At 36.1% G+C, this 20616-nt stretch overlaps 3 protein-coding genes and 1 long non-coding RNA gene across 7 annotated transcripts; 2 read left to right on the forward strand and 2 right to left on the reverse strand.

Moving 5' to 3' along the window:
- Positions 1-188: 188 nt before the first annotated feature.
- On the reverse strand, positions 189-2439 carry agr2 (anterior gradient 2). Its single transcript, XM_048201267.1, has 8 exons — positions 2288-2439; positions 2016-2142; positions 1641-1704; positions 1309-1361; positions 1120-1196; positions 713-776; positions 538-621; positions 189-451 (listed from the first exon to the last, which is right to left on the reverse strand). Exons 2-8 carry the CDS (start codon positions 2131-2133, stop codon positions 402-404), a joined length of 510 nt encoding a protein of 169 aa, XP_048057224.1. The 5' UTR covers positions 2134-2142; positions 2288-2439; the 3' UTR covers positions 189-401.
- A 1971-nt stretch (positions 2440-4410) lies between these two features.
- LOC125274802 lies at positions 4411-6003 on the forward strand. Its single transcript, XR_007186324.1, has 2 exons — positions 4411-4839; positions 5667-6003. It is a non-coding gene; the product is annotated as an uncharacterized LOC125274802 (long non-coding RNA).
- Positions 6004-6048: 45 nt separating this feature from the next.
- Positions 6049-18181, reverse strand: ppp1r10 (protein phosphatase 1, regulatory subunit 10). Of its 2 annotated transcripts, XM_048201262.1 has the most exons (19): positions 18046-18181; positions 17554-17862; positions 12830-12945; positions 12645-12731; positions 12422-12557; positions 12273-12324; positions 12093-12179; positions 11824-11955; positions 11322-11427; positions 11071-11174; positions 10835-10938; positions 10553-10712; positions 10324-10467; positions 9862-10108; positions 9256-9331; positions 8928-9143; positions 8708-8843; positions 7763-8131; positions 6049-7679 (listed from the first exon to the last, which is right to left on the reverse strand). In XM_048201262.1, exons 3-19 carry the CDS (start codon positions 12934-12936, stop codon positions 7555-7557), a joined length of 2388 nt encoding a protein of 795 aa, XP_048057219.1. In that variant the 5' UTR covers positions 12937-12945; positions 17554-17862; positions 18046-18181; the 3' UTR covers positions 6049-7554. The 2 variants fall into 2 exon arrangements, with proteins under 2 accessions (XP_048057219.1, XP_048057218.1); XM_048201261.1 differs by lacking the exon at positions 18046-18181 and having other exon boundaries at positions 17554-18039.
- Positions 18145-20616, forward strand: mrps18b (mitochondrial ribosomal protein S18B). 3 transcript variants are annotated; one of them, XM_048201264.1, is made up of 8 exons: positions 18145-18254; positions 18897-18982; positions 19133-19286; positions 19359-19456; positions 19551-19619; positions 19709-19775; positions 19869-19928; positions 20034-20616. In XM_048201264.1, exons 2-8 carry the CDS (start codon positions 18902-18904, stop codon positions 20237-20239), a joined length of 735 nt encoding a protein of 244 aa, XP_048057221.1. In that variant the 5' UTR covers positions 18145-18254; positions 18897-18901; the 3' UTR covers positions 20240-20616. The 3 variants fall into 3 exon arrangements, with proteins under 3 accessions (XP_048057221.1, XP_048057222.1, XP_048057220.1); XM_048201265.1 differs by lacking the exon at positions 18145-18254 and adding an exon at positions 18272-18493; XM_048201263.1 differs by lacking the exon at positions 18145-18254 and adding an exon at positions 18512-18769.

Genomic DNA, 20616 nt, shown 5'->3' on the forward strand with positions numbered 1-20616 from the left:
CAGCGGTTAACAAAAGGCAGCTAGTAACCAGGCAACAATATGACTAAGGAAAACACGCTGCCAGTTACTCTTGACTCCTCCCACCAGGATACTAGCCGGAGACTCCGTTAACTGGAAAACCCACATGGCCTCTACTTTGAATAACTGTGCAAACGTCACTGCCTAAACAAATTACCACGAGAAGCAAATTTTTGTACAACTTCATTTATTGAAAAAAGCAAACATGAAAATGAAAGCCTGACGGTTAACCGTAACAGAATCTATTCAAAGAAAGTACTTAAAATTTGTACAGGGCTTTACAGTGCGTTTCATGCAGTCAACAAGTAAACAAATGACAGAATAATAGTGGCCCTCAGGGAAGTAATGTCCTCTCGGCGGTCAAAAAGACTAGACTTTTGTGTTCACAGCTCTGTCTTCAAAAACTTCAGGGCTCTTTGCATGTTGCTTAACACTGTGGAAACAAAACCAAACAAGTGATACTGTCAGCACGAGGATGTTTAATAGCTTATCTTGGCTTTAAATTTGCTTCAGACTTACAGAGCTTCATGTCAGCCGGCTCATAGGCGTACATGCGGTTGGAATAGCGGCCTGTGATGTCTGCTCGAACGGTCATGGAGGGATCTGGAAAACAGGAAAGATTTGAATCATCTGTGCAGACTTTTTCTTAATATGTAGCATAATTTATCTAGCTGTCATAATTAAATTAACTCACCAACAAAGAGGATTCTGGGGACATACTGCCCATCAGGAGACAAGTGCTTATCTGTGGTCTCATACTGTAAAAGACATGAATCCCAGTTCAATTTACAGACATTCAAAACACACATAACAGACAGACAAGGACCTTAAAAACACTTTAATGCTGTATTAACAACGAGCAATACGTTTGTTACAGTTTTTATTCGTCATTGTTAACGTTGGTTTATAAAAATACAACTGTCCCTTGTTAGCATGTTAGCTCAGCTCTATCAATTAGCCTATTAACAGATACAACTTTTGATTTTAATAATGTGTTAGTAAATTAGCATTAAATAAGAGAAGTATTTTCATTGTTAGTTCATGCTAACTCATGTAGTTAGCTAATGTTAACAAATGTAAAGTGTTAGCGATTTTACTCACCACCAGATTCAAGATCACAAATTCCTCATCGACCAACTTCTGGATGTCTTTATCCTCAGCAAAGGCCTTCTTTAGAGCTAATTGAATGATATAAAATATATGAAAATAAAATAATACAAACATGAAGAGCAAACTAAGAAGTTTAAACTAACAGTCAATGAAAATTTCAAAATAAAAGTCAAGCTTTACCCTGGCTGTGTGGACAGTCCTCCAAGTGAAAGATGACCATGAGGGGCTTGTTCCTAATTAAACAGATAATACAAGTTATACAAAATATTAAAAAAAGATAATCAATTTTAAAAGGTAACACTTTATTTTACAGTGTCCTTGCAACTAACCCTAAACCAAACCCTAATCCTGACTTTATAGTAAGTACATATTGCTATTACCCAATACTTAAATGTATAATTACACTGAAACAAGGACACCTTAAAATCAAATGTTATCGGAATACATCCGCAGAAATTACTTATTATTAAACACCATACTCTATAATTCTATATAATACAAGCTTTTCTCACTTGGATCGTGACCAAAACAGAGCTTCCTCGTACGTCTGTGCCCAAATCAACTGATCACCCCATCCTGAAAGAAATGAATACACAATATGAGTCCTAAAAACCAAAATCTACATAGCCAATGCAAATGACTGCTACTACATAGGCCATTCAAATCAATATTGCACAACATGAGGTCTGAGATAATATTTCACACAATAAAAACTGAAATATTTCCAAAAGTAACTTCAATGAAACTGATCCTTATACTACATTCTGCGTCTACAGTTCATTATGTAGCTTCAGTTTTGCTGTTATAGCAGATCACAACAGCACACCCGCTTATCATTTTGCAAAATTGCTGAAAAGAATGACTCGAGATGTTTTCATGAAGCTGACCTCTGGAGAGAGTCTGAGGAATCCTCTTCTCTTTCTTGGCAGTGGTCTTCTCAAGCTTCCCCATGACAGAGGACAAGGCCACCAGGACCAAGAGCACTGAAAGTAATCCTTTAAGCATCTTCACTGGCTGAAAGAACAAAGCATTTCAATATATAGCTGTTAGGAAATGACAAAGCATGATTTTAACATCAGTCCCAGCAGTTAAAACAATCTTTAGCAAAGCCTTCTGAGAAATATACAAGCACAATGTCCCTTTAATGACGGTTCCTCACCTGTTCTCAGGTTCCCTGCTGTGTGTGTGTGTGTGTTCAGGCTCAGACTCCTGGTCCTCTTGTTGCAACTCTCTCTCACCTGTGCGACACTTATACACCTGCTGACCTGAGGCTCCGCCCACCCCTCTCCTGCTCTGGAATGCGATTCTGCGCTCTAATGCTGTCCGGCCCCATTTTGCATGCAAACTTTCCATTAAATTTTTTTATTTGGCTTGGCGCCAAGGACAGGTCAGCAGATAGTTGTGATAAGCTATTGAAGACTAGTATGATTGGGCTTCTTAGGATTGGCTGAGCTCTGATCTGTGACGTCAGAGGGGTACATTACATTACATTAATGGGCTTTCGTAATTTGAGGCATGACGTGGTGCTAGAATATCTTGCATTTTTTTCATTTTTTGTCAATACTATGAATTGACAAATTTGATTAAGCGAATTATTATTGAAGTTTGTAGTAGTAAATCTGCTATATGTATAGGAACATTTGGACATTATAACTAACTGGTGCATTATAATTAATCTGATATCTGTAATATGATAGGGAGTGTATTGTATACAGGATTTTAATAGTGTTTATACAAAGTCTAGTTTGATGGTGAAATCCTGCCTCTCAAACATTTGCTTAATGAAGCGCTCAAAAGGAAGTTTCTCGAATACAGTCCTTCTAAAGAACTGACGTGTCCTTAAGATGGCTGATTATGAGGATGACTTTTGGTGTAACTTTTTTCTGTGTAACCTTTATTATTGTTATTTCAAAATATTCAGTTTATTTTCAAGAAATGTATTATTTATATATTTATAATAATAATAATAAACATTTATTGTATAGCACTTTTCATACATAAAATGCAACTCAAAGTGCTTCACAAGCATAAAATCAAATAATAAAATTTCACACAATGTGAAAATAAAAATAACAATAAAGGTTCAGAATGTAAAATGTAAAATAAAGCAATTGGCAATTGAGTTTGACCTTAATATCAACATAAAATAATATAAAAAAAACAACTATAAGAGAATCAGAAGGTAAAATATAATATATTATACTTCACACCATATTGTTATGTTGATAAGCAACTTTAAAAATATGTGTCTTAACCCGCTTTTTAAAAAAAATATGAATGCTGGTAGCCTATTTTACTTTATTTGGTACAATTCCAAATTTTTGGAGCATATTGGCTTAAAGAAGTACCACCAGATCATTTATGATTTACTGTATAATGTGCCAGAAGACTAGTACTAGAGGATCTTAAACTATAATTTGGGACATATCTCTACAGACGGTCTGAAATGTATAGAGGTGCCAGATAGATTATGCAATGTTTTATAAACCAAGAACTTTAAAATCAGTTCTTAGATGGACTGGTAACCGGTGTGATATGGTGTAATTATAATAACTGGTGTCATTTTTATTTTATTTTATTTTATTTTATTTTATTTTATTTTATTTTATTTTATTTTATTTTATTTTATTTTATTTTATTTTATTTTATTTTATTTTATTTTATTTTATTATTTTATTTAGCACTCAAAAAAAGCTTCTTAAATCTGTCCTTAAGACTCATGATTCTTGTTATTATTATTATTATTATTTATTTATTTATTTATTTTAGTATTATTATTTCTATTTTTATAAATGTTCATTCCATTTATTTTCATTCATTTTCAATAATATGTTATGTTTTATGTTTTAATTGTATTTTATTTTATTATTCTATTTTTATTCTGTTTATTTTCATTTATTTATTTATTTTTTTTTTCATTTTAGTTTAGTTTCCAAAAATATTTAATTTAATTTAATTTAATTTAATTTAATTTAATTTAATTTAATTTAATTTAATTTAATTTATTTTATTTTATTTAATTTTATTTTATTTTATTTTAAAAAGGAAGTTTCTTAAATTCATGTCCTGAGGATTCTGTGAGAAAGACTTTTTTTCTTCTATGTAACATTTTATTGTTGTTAATATTATTATTTATTTTATTATTATTATTATTATTATTATAAAATTTTCAGTTTATTTTAATTCATTTTCAATAATATGTTATGTTATGTTTTTTATTTTTTATTATTATTATTTTATTTTTTTTAAATTAATTTATTTATTTTTTGTTTTGTGCTCAAAAGGATATTTTCATAATTTGGAAATGATGATGATAACTGTATTACATGACAGTTGCAGGCGTTATTGTGTAACATCCTCTTTCGAGTTCCTCAAACATACATTTAAATTTCCTGAGCAAGTCATAGCATCAGTGCTGGTGAGCAGGAGAGGTGAATGCTTAGCTAATTTCATCTTCTCTGAAAAATGACTCTGAAAATAATGTTGTAATTCAGGCCTGACAAAGCCCCTTTCCACTAGCGGCTCTGGGATAATGTGACCAGCGGAGGATCAATGGTGTCTTTGTGCAGACTGGAATCAAGTCAGGGCCTCTACGACAACCAACACCACTCAGACTGAATGAATCAAGTCTTTTTATGACTTCACTCTCTGTGTCCTTCAGGTGGACATTTCTCTGTCCCTATATTTCTGCCATTGTGCTGAAAATGACAGGTATGACTTACTCCAACAAACTAAAGGTTTATCACAAAAAAAAAAAAAAAGACAGGAGCAGGAGTCTACAGCAGAGGATGTGCTCTACATTTAAGTCAAAGTGAAAGGTGTTAAACCTTCAGAAAATATTTATCATAAAATATTATAATAATATAAAATAATACAATTTGTAATAACATGGTATTTTTAATAATACAATAATATATGTTTTAATAATTTAATAAATAATAAAAATAGTCTAAGATTTTTTTACCAAGGCTGCATTTATTGATTGAAAATACAGTAAAACAGCAAAATTGTGAAATTTTATTACAATTTAAAATAACTGTTTTCTATTTAAATGTATTTTATAATGTAAATTTATTCCTGTGATGGCAAAGCTGAATTTTCAGCAGCCATCGTCCTTCAGAAATCATTCCTATATGATGATTTGTTCTCATTTGTAGCAATGAAAAAGTCTTTACTGTCATCACTTTTGATCAATTTAATGAATACTTGCTGAATAAAGAATTTTTTTGAAAGGTAGTGCGCATGTTCACATTTATTTGCAAATATTGCAATTCTTTTACCAAGATTTGTGACTTGCCTAAATACAGCTTAAAAGATGATTTGATTTAGTAATATTTTCTTGCAACAAATATTAAACAAACACATTAATTCCATTCTAAAATCATGATCACAAAACCAAATATATATATTTATTTATTTATTTTTTGACAATTTTCCTGTACAGTTCCTCAGGGAACATGAAATGAATATTACAAAGAATGAATGAATTGCTGAGGTGTCCTTAACTCTAATTTATACTTGCTCCACTTCGCATGCAGGCAGAAATTCTACGAAAAAGTCAATATTTGCCCTTGAGGGCTGGGTGCACAAGCCACTCCTTGTCATACACACTACAGCGGCCATCTGCACCCGATTCCGCCCTGAGAACACGGATCTGTCAGGCAGGAAGGCAAACGCGCCGGCAAAGGACTGTTAGCGATTGGACTGGATTGGCATATGTGGGGGGTGGAGAAATTCGGTGCAATTGTCTAGAATTCTAACGTAACCCTGTTTGAGATGCACAAACAATGAAGCATTTAGAGGTTAAAAAAGCAAACCGGACCTGAGCGAGAGTGGTGATTATATATGTATACAGTCTAATGTGAGTCGGGAGACTGAAAATAAAAAGTTAATTTCAGAAAGAACTGCACATTCTGGTGATTTTTTTTTTTTTTTTTTTAATGTTTATTAATTTACATGTAGAAAAAAACCTTACATTTCTGAATGTGCCTTTTATTGTTTATGCGGCGCTCTGACACATAGACATCTTTCAAATTATAATACAAAAAAAAAAAAACCATAATAATCATCCGACTTGTATCAAAATAAAACCATGGGAAAATAGTGAATCAAACCAAAGAAAAAAAAAAAAAGAAGAAGAAAAATCGAGTCCCAAAAGAGACAATGGCCACTGTTTTCACAGAAAACACTTGAATAAGTTTGGCCTTGATAGTGGTTTGTAGCCCAGGTTAGGCTCAGTTGAACACTGATAGAGCAGGTCAGACCCACACGAGTCCGAGCTGGACTGAGGGTCTGACAGCATGAGAACATCAATGCACACAGCAAATCAAATGAGAGCATCAACATCAAGTAGGAAATAATCACAACTACTTCTCCTGATTGTCACACTACAAAGAACAACTGGTTGATATTTCTTTAGCAGGCTAGGATCACTTTCCATCACAAGGTATCAATTCAAGTATGCAAAGGGACTTCGAAAAAGTTGTATTTTGTGCCCAGATGCAAAAGGTAACGTTTCTGAATAGTATTAACCCCTCACGTGTACAATATTTCCAATCGGGTGTACAGTGAACATAATGCCAATCGATAAATACAATTTAGTGCTGCAATATATAGACAAGTATCAGTCGGGCGTTTTTTTAAACTGAAAATCATTGAAAAAAGAAGGACCAAGTGTGAAAATGACTTGAGGCTCTTTTCATGACTGAAAACCAGTAAAGTTTAAAGCATGTACATATTTCATAGAAGGATGTTTTCTCCCTCTTCTATAGAAACCTGAAAATAAAAACAAATTTGCCATCTTCTGCAAACATCAGATGGACAGAATTCAACCAGATGAATCTTAAAATAACATTTCTGCGCTCTAATAACTTGTCAATTTCATTATACTGATGTGCAAATTGTAATTTGGAAAACTGCACATTCGGTATCTTGGGGTTTTGGGCACCAGGAGAAGCTGAAGTAACTGTACACCACTGAGTGAAGACGATTATTTACACCTTGTCCTAGTGGTTACAGAGCAATGTAGTACAATCTTTAGCAGTCAGGTCAGTGGTACACTGAATCACAATAAAAAATATACATATGAATCACCATCTCCAGGAATCAGTATTTACATGTAGGCCCCAAAGTCAAGTAATGGGTATAGTCACTGTCTGACTCTTCATAGAGGATCTCAGATCTTCTCCCAGCTTTCCAGATCAGAGAAAGTGGTGTAGAATCGAGAAGAAACTGTTTATGTTCAGATCCTGATGAAGCAACCGTACAGGCGGAGGAAGCAGATGGGATTGTGCTGTCACAGACGCAAACATCCCCCTCCACATCGTACTGTTTCTGCGAGTCAGGTTCAGTCCCTGTACACGAGGCTCATTTTGAGTCCTTTTGCCCACTAGTGGCGAGTTCAAGGAATTGGAGCTTTTCAGTGCGTTAGTGTCCGTGCTGGGGAGGAAGAGGTGGTCCATTTACACCAGGGTGGTAAAACGCACAATTATTTTCATACCGACAGTTTCCTTTCATCATGAAATGGCGACACACTGGCCTCTTTGACATGTCTGAAATGAAAGAAAAAACTGGACGTTAGTTTTAAGCTTATTTTTAAAGTTGGAAAATTAATGCTTTTGGCGTTCAAACCTACCGCCCATGCTGTTATGTCCTCCACGTGGTCCTCCTCGTCCGCCTCGTCCTCTGAATCCCGGATCTCCTCCTCTCCCTCGCCCCCGGTGGAAGTGACCTCCTCGGTGTGGGCCTCCTCTCATGGAGTCGTCACCCCAGTAATTGCCGTTGTCCGCCCCACGGCCCTGTGGACCGGGCGGGGGACCCATCATACGTGGGCCGCCAGGGTTGAAGGGTGGTGGGCCATGGCCGTGGGGAGGAGGAGGTGGAGGATGGTTGAAATGGGGTCCAGGTGGCTTGTTGGGAGGAAAACCACCATTCATTGGCATCTGCATGTTGTTCATGTTGTTCATGTTCACGCCAGGGCCATGACCAAGCAGACCGGTGTTCACTACAAAATGAGAGAAACAGAACATTAAGTATGTTGTTTAACCATCATGCAGTTTTTGCTCAACATAGCAGTGCTGTTATGGTTAACTAAAACATTTGATAAAAAGGTTTGTTAATTGAAATAAAGCAGAAATAAAAAGAATAAATACTAAATGAAAAAAAATAGAAAAATGTTGCCTTGGCAATTAATTGAAATGAGTACTTACACTGAAATAATAAAAATGTAAGTTTTTAAAATATATTAAAAAAACAACAACCAATAAATTATAAAAAATATAAATTATAAATTATATAATAAACTATAAAATATAAAAATTATAAAAACACAAATTACTTAAAGCTAAACTAAAACTTAAAGGGTTGTCAATTTAAATAAAGCAGAAAAAAAATAAAACAATACATAGACTAAAGGTGAATCAAAATAAATTAAAACTACATTTATAAAAATATTATAAAGTATATATAAACACACAAAACTAATATAAATAATAGGCAATTCAAAATATTAATAAAAATTATAAAAGTATATAAATAAAATAACACTGTAACATAACATTGATAGAGAGCAAACACGTACTTGGTGGAGCATTGGGAGGCGGGTTCTGATTTTGGTTCTGGTTCTGTTGCAGAGAGCCCAAAAGCTGCTTGATCTTATCAGAGAAATCAGGCTGTTTGATCAGGTCCTCTGGAGACTGGTTAGATCCCTGAGCACCCTGAAAACAAGAAGAGATGCTTAAAAAACAAAGTCTTTGCACATTCTCATGGTAAATAACATGTAGATGTGTAATTCGTCTTACCATAATAGATGTGAGTAGTTCCTGGACATTAACAGCGGGGTTATTAGTCACTGGTGGGGCGCTGCCTTGCGCCTGAGGGCTGCGGCCGCTGCTGCCTAGGCTGCCCATGAGGTTGGCTAGAACAGGAGGGAGCTTGGAGCCTTCATTAGAGCCAGAAGAGCCAGAGGCAGCTGTGTCAGCGGGCTCCATGTAATTCTCCTCCATCATACTGCAGTCCTACAACACCACAGAATGAGAAAGAGGTCAAATCACATACCACATCTGATACTTCTAAAATAAAGACAAAAATGGAGGGGGAAGAATGTAAAAAGGTCATTGCCTGTCTTACCTCATCCAGTGGGATGAGACGAGGCGGCATGGGCTCATACGGCTCAGGGTCTGGCTCGTGAGGACTGTCTGGAACACTGCAGAGAGAGGAACAAACCATATATGTCCATTTAAATTTCAAACTATTATCATGCTTTTAAAGACAACAAAATTATCATTTTATTACCCTATTTACTTCATAAACATGGACAGTTCATTTGTGCCAGGGTTATTATTAACTAAAAGTAAAACTATTAAAAACATTTTTGTTAAATTAAAGCTGAAAAAAAAAAAAATATATATATATATATATATATATATAAATATAATTTTGATGAAAAATCTAAAATCAATATTTAAAAAATAAATAGAAATGTTGCCTCAGAAACTTATTGAAAAAAAGTTTAAGTATTTTAGTGTTTACTAAAATAAATAAAATGTTACTGAAATAAAATAAATTAAACCTATATAGTAATATTAAACAAGAAGACAAATGAATACAAATGACAAAAGTAAATTAAAATGAACATGAAAAACAACTGATTTTTGCATGTTATTGCATAAGTAATAAATAATAACATGTCCCACTTTAACAATCCAGTCAAATCCAGATGATTGGTTGTCTTACCTCTCCTTGCTGAGGAAGATCTCCTGCAGAATGCCCATCTCTCGGTCTCTCTGGATCATCTTCTCTCTGCTAGTGGCACCTGGAATGACCAGGCTGCCTATGAGGGTCAAAGGTCGCGGTGGAGTCCAGGGCACCCTCTCCTCCATGGTGTCGTGAGAAAGACGACGAGCCATTTCAAACGTATGCCTGTCCATCATCAGCTCCCGTTTAGCCGCCTCGCCGAAGTCCTTAATTTTATTGACGTTCACTGAGGAATAAAGAGTGATGATTACTATTGAACAAATCCCAAGTAAATAATGTGTGCTAGATTATATAATAATAATAATATTATTTCACAATATTACTGCTTTTACTGTACATTTGGGTAAAATAAATGCAGCCTTAGTGAGCATAAGAGACTTAAGAAACCCCAAAGAAAAGAAATCCTGAACAATAGTGTAAGTGAGGAAAGTGTTGTTTTACCTCTCTCTGTCTCATCCAGGTCAAAGTAGAAGTACTCTTTGAGATGATCCTCTTCTGCCCACCGAACGCTTTTCTTTTTCTTTCCTTTCTTAGTCAGACTCTCCTCCTCGCCTCGAGGTTCAGCCAAAGCATTGGGTTTATCACCTGAAAACACGAAATAAAGCATTTTTAATTCAGCACATTCAGCTCTCAGTGAGGTTGTGGCCAATTTAAACGCAACAGGACTCACTAGTATCCATGGCTTCAGGGTCCTCGGTGGGCACGGGTGTGCCGGGCTGTTCCAGTTCTTGGTTCTCATGAGGAGGGGTCTGAGATGAAGGAGTCTCGGGGGAAGACGGTTTGGCCTGTGTGCCCGAGTATGACTGTGGCCTGCCATCAAATGGACAGGGCTGTGGGGGACAAGTGAATTGAGAACACAGTTAGTGGATATGTGCCTTTGGATGTCTGGAAAAAAATTTTTTAAAAATCCACAAAGCATGAACAAAAATGAGGGTAGTCTGATGTGGCACACCTTATTAGTGGTAGGGGAAACTGCCTTTGGTTTCTTTTTCTTGATCTTGATGCCAGGCACTGGAGCGGAGTTGAGGGCATCCAGAAATCCAGTGGCCTCCATCGCTAAAAGGAAAAGAGATGGATATTCAGCACTAGTTAGAGGGGAAACTCTACTCTCTCCACCTAATTCAAAGCTTTTTTGCAGATTATCATAATCACATTGCTGGAGTTGAAGTGCTGAATGGGTATACTCACGCTGTGCGGGTATAAGTTTGACTTTGATCTCTTTGGTAGAGTTGGGGGTGGTGTTAAGCGGCTTGTACTTTTTCTCCACTGGTGGTGCGTCATTTGGCGATGTGCTGAAGGAAAAGTCAGAGTTTAATGATTAATTTCAAATCCTCCAAAGTAAAACTGCATTCATATTCATTCAAAGCATGAATTAAATGAGAATGGATTACATACGACGGCTCATTATTGGCAAAAAGAGAAAGGAAGCGTTTGTTTACCTTGGTCTTTTAAGCATAGCTGGCTTGATGTTGTATTTGTCTCCCAATTGGGGTGCAGTGGGGGTCTTCTTTACAGGAACTGGAGCTGGGCTCTCAACCTCCAAACCTGCAGACACCATGTATTCAGTAAGTTTAGACAGATCACTTTTCAAATGTGTTACTGAGACACAAGAACCTTCAAAACATGGTGCAAAAGTTACTGAGACAAAAAAAAAAAAAAAAAAAATTATCATCTATAAATGAATAATTTACCCATTTTAGGCAGCTAAAGCACTTTAAAACTATTAAAAATAACTAAAACTAAAATAAAATAATTTTTGGTCATTAAAATAAAGCTGAAATAAAAAATAAATAAATAATAAACTTAAAAAACTTGAAATGTTTCCTTGGCCAGGCCACTAACTAAAATAAATAAGTACTAAAATTAAAACTGAAAATATAAAAATAGAAGCCAATTCAAAATATGAATAAATACTATAATATATAAATAAAAGTGACTAACCTGTAGAGCGGATCTTTGCGTGACTTGGAGCATAAGCTTTTGGTTTGTCTTTCTTCTTCTCCTCGTCTGCTCCCTTTTCTCTGGGCTTCACCTCTGGACGCACTTTTCCGTCCTCCTTTTTCCGTTTCTTGTCTGATGAAAAACAGAGTTGGGTTACGTGCCAATAATGGGAACCCCGCTTGGCTATAACTCACGTTAAAAGTGCAGCAAGTCTACTTTAAAAGAAAACAGAGTGACAGAGAAGACAATGTAAAAATGAGAAGCCTTACCATTGGGTGACGCTCCACTGGCGACGCTCTGAGAGCGTATAATAGCCATCCAGCCATCCACCAGCACTGACGCCAGCTTCCTCAGCTCTGGGAGAAAGAGAAGCCACAGAGTTCAAACTTGAGCTCTGGAACACTGTAAGCAAACTGTCTGACACTGATGTATGGAACATGTGCTCTTACCTTCTGTCTCACCGCTCTTGCTCAGATGTTTCACCAGCTTGGCTGTGTTGTTCTAGTAGGAGAGAAAAAGAAAACACACAGAGAACAGGTGTTAGAAGACTGCGGGGGCAAGTGTGTGAGTTTTATGGGGCTGTGGTGTGGTGAAGTACCTGTTTAAGGTGGTCCACAGTTAGAGGGAGTTTCTGCAAAGTGAGCAGTATGAGCTGCAGCAGGGGGGTGTTGGTGGTGGTTTTTGAGTAGGTGAGCCATGAGTTCAACAACTTGTAGCCACCAACTCGAATGAATCTGATTGGAAGAGAAAGAGTTGAGCACAACCTTGAAAACAAAAGTGTTTCAGCAAACCGTTTTTTTCTTTATGGATATTACTCTTACCGATTAAGTACATCATGTGATTTTGTCTGTAGCAAGATGTTCAGATACATGCATCTGCTGACCATTTTATGCGAGGCCTTCATGAGACTGTTTCAAAAAGAGGAAAATAAGTTAGAGAAATACTATTGGGTTAACTGAATAAATGGAAAAAAAATAAAAATAAATAAATGGTAAAAGCATCTCACCTGAAGACTTTAGCGACTCCCTCAAGACTCCGTAGCTCTCCATCTTTCCCCAGCAGAGCTTCCACGCCTTTCAGCACCTCTCTGGGGTCCACCGGGCCCACAGCCATAACTGCTTACTGACAGAGGGAGAGAAAACAAGGGTTATTCATGTGCTTATGCCACTGGGGAGAATCTGGGATATGGCATAAAATCACCCAATCAATACTGAAAAAATTAGATGGCACTTAAGGAGAGCTCACTGGAACAGCAAAAGGACAATGCGGAATCCTTCAAGAAGTTATTCCCATTAATGTTTAGCCAAGCGACTGTGGATCTTAAGTAACTTGGAAACAACAGGCTCTGAAGACATTGGCTAAGATGCCAACAAAAATGGAGTGAAGAGAAACTTCCATTTTTATATATATATAAATATATTCCACCGAATCTGATATGGACTTCTTATCAAGTTTTCTGATTCACATCAGATACGATGAAGCACACAACCACAGAGCAAGTGGTGTCCATTCTGTTCACAACAGCAACAGGTACAAAGTCATGTATTCATTAAGAAACATACTACATTAAACAACAGTTGGTGCTCAAATTCATAGGGTTTCATCAATAGGAAAATGATGTAATTACATAAAAAGGTGGGACTTTGATTACTATATCCCAAAAACTGTTGGAATGTCAATAAATGAAATATTACAGTGCAGCTGACTACAAAGTTCCCTTCCTAGTGAATAAAATGTTTAATATATGACATCTGTTGGGCTGTTGATATTTACTGGACTTTCTGCCACTAGAAAGGGTATATTTGTTATAGTTTAACAGATGATTGCAGACTGAATTATACAACGTTCATGTTACCAGTCTTCCACTATAATCGAATAAGTCTGTCACTTATTTAATTATACTAGAAACTGGATGATTGGTTAGCGTTGAGCGTTGTATAATTCAGTTCATATCTGAAATGATGAAAGATAAATGTAAAAGTAAAATGTTACATTACATGTGTTATGTCACTGTCATAAACCCACCTGCTTTTCATATACACTGTACATTACACAAACATCACTGGTACAAAGGAGTTATGGAACAGAATATAATGGCTGTGATCAGTAATGTGCATTCAAATTATTATATCATTTAAATAGTAATTATATACAAATAGAGATAAGAGAGGGAAAAAGACAATTTAAAAAATATTTGAGAATGCACTTACAGTTGAACATTGTTTTTACAACTTTTTTTATTAGTAATTAATTTGTATAACGATAACCCTTGTAATCCTCCAAAAGTTCAATTATAGTGTTTTAATACCATTTATCACAAATATGTCAAGACACACTAGGGAAATAACAGTAAAAGTGTGCAAATGATTGACAGGATTTTCTTGTTTAACAGAAAAGCACTGTCACACTGACAGCTGTGAACCACACAGGGACTCTGGCATTAACACACTTTCTGTCTTCCTTGTTTGACACTGCTGTGATCCATCTGTCTATACCAACCTAACATCTATAAGATACATAGGAAAAACAAGATCATATTTATAAATTGGAACATTAGAAAAAACAAAACCTTACAGTATGTATATATACATATAGTATAAAAATCAAAAATATGAACAATTTTATAAATAGACATATCCACTATTGTCATTGCTATGGGGTTGATGGATATAAAAATGTGTAGGACCCACTTTTTTTTTTTTTTAAATCAAATGTCTTTTAGGTGTACTAACATTTAAATTAATCATTTGATACAATGCACTTACTGTGTATATACATGTTTTTGTGCTCATATTTACAAAATACCTGCATATAATTACATCTGCAAGTAATTTCTGTAATTACATATATATTTACACTTTTGACTCTACCCCTACCCCTCAAACCTATACTCATACAATGAAACATGTCTCTAACCTTACTCGTCTCCCTCTCATTATCAGGAAAAGTGTTTTGCTTTACAACATGAACACAATAAATACATTGTACCATTTTTTTTTTTTCTCCATTTGTTGTAAGAAAATCACCTTAAATAAAGTGGGACCAATATGTACATTTGTGTAACTAATTTTAAAGAGTAAGCTTTAAATATTTTCCAAAGACACATATGGAATCTCAGTATACTAACTACACCATTTTATTTATATTTTAAGTATAAACTTACAGAATTCCAGAACCACTAGGTGGGAAAAATATTCACCATTTTTTTTTTTTTTTTTTTTGAAGTGGCTTCCCGAGTCTGTTCCCTCAATATATATGTTTTCTGTGTTTCATTTAGTTTTTTTATACCTCACAAAAAAATTTTGATAATTGTCTCTATCCTGTTAAAAAAAAGTATGACAAAAAAGGCACCCCAAAACATCATGAAATAAATAAATAACGAAGGAAATAGACTCTGGAAGACTTTTTCCACCTTGTGGATCAATGTCCAGTTGCAAGAAACTCGTAGAGTATAATTACGTTTAGAAATTATAATAGTAAGAGTATTATCACAAAGGGTTAACTTGAAAATAAGCACAAGGCTTTCAAAGAGTTATATCGCCATCATGTGGTAATTTCTAAATATACACAAATACAGAAGAGGTGAATTTGCCACGCATCAATATAAGAAATTCAAGTATCAAACGTGATTAATATATACTAAAATAAAGAAACATGTACAATATATGCAATAAAAATTGTAATATAAGATGGACATGTCAGTAATACTAATATCTGAGGTAAAGTCAATTACAAAGAACGGGTGAGGGCGAGGGCAGAGTGTATCTGGTGTGGGGAGAGAGAGAGAGACAGAGAGAGAGAAAGAGAGAGAGAGAGAGAGAAATCACGTCATTTGCCCTGCCCACGCGGAGCAACAGCGAGTATATCTCCCTTCAGTTCCTCTCACTACAGCACACTTGACTGGACACCGACGAGACTAACCAACTAGATACAGCAGAAAACGAACAACGCGGCGAGTTACACATTAAATAATATATACACTGAATGTATATAGATTTGTTTTACGACTGTTAAGCATGCAAGCGTTTAGCAACGTTTTAATTTATGTTCTACATTTCAAAGACAGTGAAAATGTCTACTAATGGCTGAATCGAAAAAGTTAGAATTTACTCACTTTTGATCGTGTGAGAAATCAGGTTTTGTCTTACCCGTAACACTGTTGTTGAAGAACTTTTTATAGTCACAATCGAACTCCTTAAACACGGAACAATACACACAATTCCTGGAAACGTCAGTTGTCATAACAAACAAGAAAAAGTCAACAAGATTGTACATTCATTGTAAAGAAAGTATTAACATTGTATCTGTCAATTTTTTTTTTTTTTTTGGTGAAATGCAGATGTCAAGAAACAAGTTGTCCAACTTTTAAAATAAACCTGATTATATTACACCCTTTCCTGAATAATAATCTTCCTACAGCACTGCAGTTAAACCAATCAAGTTCAACACCATGTAACCTACTTTCAACATTTTATCGAGTGTAACAAACAACTGACATCTTCAAGCAGATTGCCCAAAGGTTTTATGTTAGAACTCGTCAAAACAAAGCATCCAGTGTTGGTCTGACTAAAGGCCAGTTATATGAATTTATACATCTACTCAATAGTGGCCACAGGGGGATTTGATTTGCCATCTGTCGAAGTCCCTCTCTGATATAGCAGCTCGCCCTGAGCTGACAACGGCTCCTCTGATTGGCTGAACTCGAAGCTAAGCCACGCCCACTATCTTTAACCACTTGTCTTCGTGTTCGCGGTGCGCTAGATAGAACGGTTGCCCGGTCGCCATCTTTGAATTCCAACAAGTTTTTAAAAATACAACGGCTATATACCCCCGCCTGCCATTTGTCTTCTCGTTTACAAAGTGCTACTATATTTACCCCGCTAGCGACTCACTGATGTTAAGACGATACCTCGAGCTGTATATGGGGATGATGGCGACACGAGACAGCCGTTCCGAATTACTGTATTTCCCGTAGATCCAGTCAGAAAAACAAAGCCACCATTGCCTCGAGTGATCCGAGCAAAGGACAACCCGTCCGCCATTTTAAAGCAAAATCGACAAGACAAATAATACCCTATCTACGCACTCGTAAAACACAAAAAATGCAATCTTTATAGTCAGACTGCTATGCATTTTATAAATTATCATTGCCTAGGGAGGTTTATTTCATCAAACTGTATCCAGTTCCGCCAACTAATAACACCTAACGACATTATTATGAACAAAATGTTGCATTTCAGTCTGGGTTTTTTTCCGTTCGGCTAAATCCACAGGCGCCACTTGGCAATCTTTATGTGCAGATTGCGTTGATTGTTCCAGTGAGCTCTCCTTTGAAAAGAATGCAGTTTATAAAAAAAAAGCCCAAATGAATGCAGTCACTTCCTGGCTCTGCCTATGGCAATCTTTATGTACAGATTGCTTATGATCAGCGATGGCTAGCTTATTATTCGATGATTTATCGTTACTTTAATAATCATTAGGATTTCTCCGTCTCACACACAAAGAGAAGCAGGGCGTTGAAGCCGCTGCTTTGGCTTTGCGGTGTGAGCTCATACGCTAGCTAGCTGTCTCGCTTTATCTCAGCATGCTGTCTGCCTCTAGAAACTGTGGCGCATTTAGGTCGCCACATTCGAGAAGTTTTATCTCTATTTATATCTGGAATCATTTTCAACACAGACAATTGGTTAGCTTACGTAATTTCGATTCAAATTGGTTTGAAAGAACACTTACTATTAATACCTCTCCTCTGCGTCTCGGGTTGCTATTAATATATTGTGCTTAACAGCAACAATTTTCAGCTTTTTAACAGTTTAAGAGAACGTAAACTGTCATGACTTTAGCATTATTGGCTGAAAAATGGCATAATGGGCGGGATTGTGGTGGCTGAAATTGAGCTTTTCCTTCTTGAACAATCTGGAGCAAAAAAGCAGTAAGCGAATGTCCGTTACTCGAGTAGAAAAATTGAGTTTTTTGGGGTTTGATCTTCGTACACAGTTGAAAAATCCTCGACGCCAGATCTTCACTGAGACTGACTCAGACCTGAAACGAAACAACAGCACAAAGAAACATTAGAGAAAAGCGAATATTTGGCGGCGAAAATCCAGATAACGGTCAAAAAATAGTTTTTGCTGATAAAACTGATGAGGTAGCCGGACTTTGGGACAAAAAAAACGTATTTAAATCGCAAAAAGATGGAGAGCCATCCTCCGATATAACACTTACCTCAGACAAATCCAGGAATGCTCTAGAAGGGTGGGACTCAGTATATATAGTTCTGACGTTTTTCGCGTCACCCCGGTGTCGTGAGCGCGCTTTCGGGCGTTTCTTTTCAACACAAAATGGAGTTGATGATCACGCGGTCCTATCGCGCGCACACTCTCGAAACGACCTTCTATGTTCAAGGACGAGCCCATCCCCCACTCCATTTTCCGGTTGTTGTTTTATGGTCTTTGTGCAAGGATAATAATTAATTTGTTGGGATTTCTATCACATTTTTTTATTACATCATTGTACACGAATATAGGCATATTCGTTTATACATTCAAAAACTAGCTATTGTAATTTGGATTCAGCGTTTATGTAAATTACTGTAATGCTATGATGTTCAAAGTGTGGGTTAAAATGAGAAACGTACGAAGGATGGGAAAAGAAAAACATGCATGCGAATAGGGTTAGAGCATATTTCATATTCGGTTGTTTGTTGACAGATATGTCTTTATATGCAATGCACAATTCCTTTCATTACAGTGGATTTAGAAACAGTAACGTTATGTTTTCAAGAATTAAATACAACAATATTATGCAACATTCATTCATTTCTGGATTTATATAACCACAAATAACACCAATAAGACTGCCAAAAATTCTGCAAAGCGAAAAAATTAGAAATGGATGAACAAGGGATTGTCAGTTAATGGTTTCACAAGTACATTTTACATTGATTTCTGTAAGAAGCATTTGACACATAAAATGTATGAATTTATTAATTTATCTCTTTAAAGTGAGAACAATAGTTGTGCACTTCCGTCACAGTACACTTTAACCTCTCAACAACTTCCTTGTTTGCTACAAAGACAAAATGGCAGCCTCCTTACAACGCATTGGAACAGTTATCTGCCGCACATTTCCTGTTATTTTACAACGAAATCTGCAAAGACAGGTTGGTTGAATAAAATCCTTTAAATAAATGTTGTTTGTGTAACGTTAAGAGTAATAAGCCTGTTGTGCTTACAGTTCAGTGATGGCATGCGGACAGCACAAGAGACCGAGGGACAATTAAAGGACAATTTTACGTGTTTTTGTATTGCAGAGAATTCGTGATTGGAAAATAACTTTAAGTGCTGCTCCAGTGCTGCGTGTGAATTTTTGTACATCATCATCATCATCATCTGCTGAGAGCACCGATTCAGCTGAGACACTGTCTAGATATGCAGACAGACCATGGGAATACTTAGAAAGTGAAGGTAAATATGATCAGATGATTAAAGTACAGTGATTGTGGTCAAATGGTGGCTAGAATCGCTCTCTCCCTTTAGAGTACATTGAGCGTTATGGATCAAAGCCTGTGTGGTCCAACTACAGGAGGAACCATAAGGGGGGCGTCCCACCTCAAAAGACAAGAAAGACCTGTATTGTAAGTACACATTTGTTTTGGTTTTATATTCTTATTCAGATGCCTTTCAGTCCATAAACTTTGATTTAATGCAAGTGATTTTGAATTGCCATAGAGAGGAGATAAGATATGTGCGAACGCTTGTCCCATCTGTCGTGATCCAAATGTCATTATCCACTACAAGGTTTGTTTTTCAATTATTTATTTCATGTGGACCGTGTGAGTACTACACTTTAAAGTTATTTGCTTTAATATACTGTATTTGTTCTGCAGAATGTGAATCTGTTGCAGCAGTTCATTAGTCCTCAAACTGGAATGGTGTATGATCCCACTCGAACCGGTAACACATTTCTCAATACATTCAAGTGTCTTATTTCTAATATGATCCTTATCTGACTTCCAATTTTCTCTTCATCTTCACTTGTTTCCTCAGGTGTGTGCATGAAACAACAGAAACTACTTAACAAGGCCATTGATACTGCTAGGGATCATGGTAAATCGATGTTTTAAGTCGCAAATAAAAGAAGCTTGAATGAGCTGATCAATCTTATTATTTGATGTGTAAGTGCTTTATGAGATTATTTTTTTCCCCTTTAAGGCTTACTTTCTGTCCAGTTACCTCATGTGGACTACTCTAAAGAGGACTACTCAAACACCCATGGTGCTGTTGCACCAACCCCTGCTCCATTTTCTTTCAGCTCTGGAGAACTGTGGTACTCATGGTATGGTAGTATAAAACCAGATGAGCGAGAACTGGCAAGAGTCAAGCGGATCTACAAAGACTACCTGAAACCAGATGTTTGAGTCTTATTTGTAATAGACTTTAGTCAGGGTAGACGCCATACTGAATTTTACATAGATGAAAAAATGAGGCTGTGAGGGATAGATTAAGTCTTTACAAAGGTATGCACTGGATAAAGGTCCAAGATCACACATCATTTATGGAGTTGTTGTGTACAAAACAATGTTTCGCCAGCTAAACAATTGACAGGTACAATTCATTTAATGCATTTCTGTCCCTCACAGACTTGTTTTCATTCTTGTCAAAAAATAAATATGGTGCTACCCTGACTAGTCTATAGAAACACACATTTCCCATAAGTGTTGTTACATTTTGTCCAACCAAGATGAGCATAAAATACATTTAACTTGTTAAAATAAAAGCTCTACAACAAACTTGA

This window comes from Megalobrama amblycephala, linkage group LG9, assembly GCF_018812025.1.
Source record: "Megalobrama amblycephala isolate DHTTF-2021 linkage group LG9, ASM1881202v1, whole genome shotgun sequence".
Taxonomy (NCBI): Eukaryota; Metazoa; Chordata; class Actinopteri; order Cypriniformes; family Xenocyprididae; genus Megalobrama; species Megalobrama amblycephala.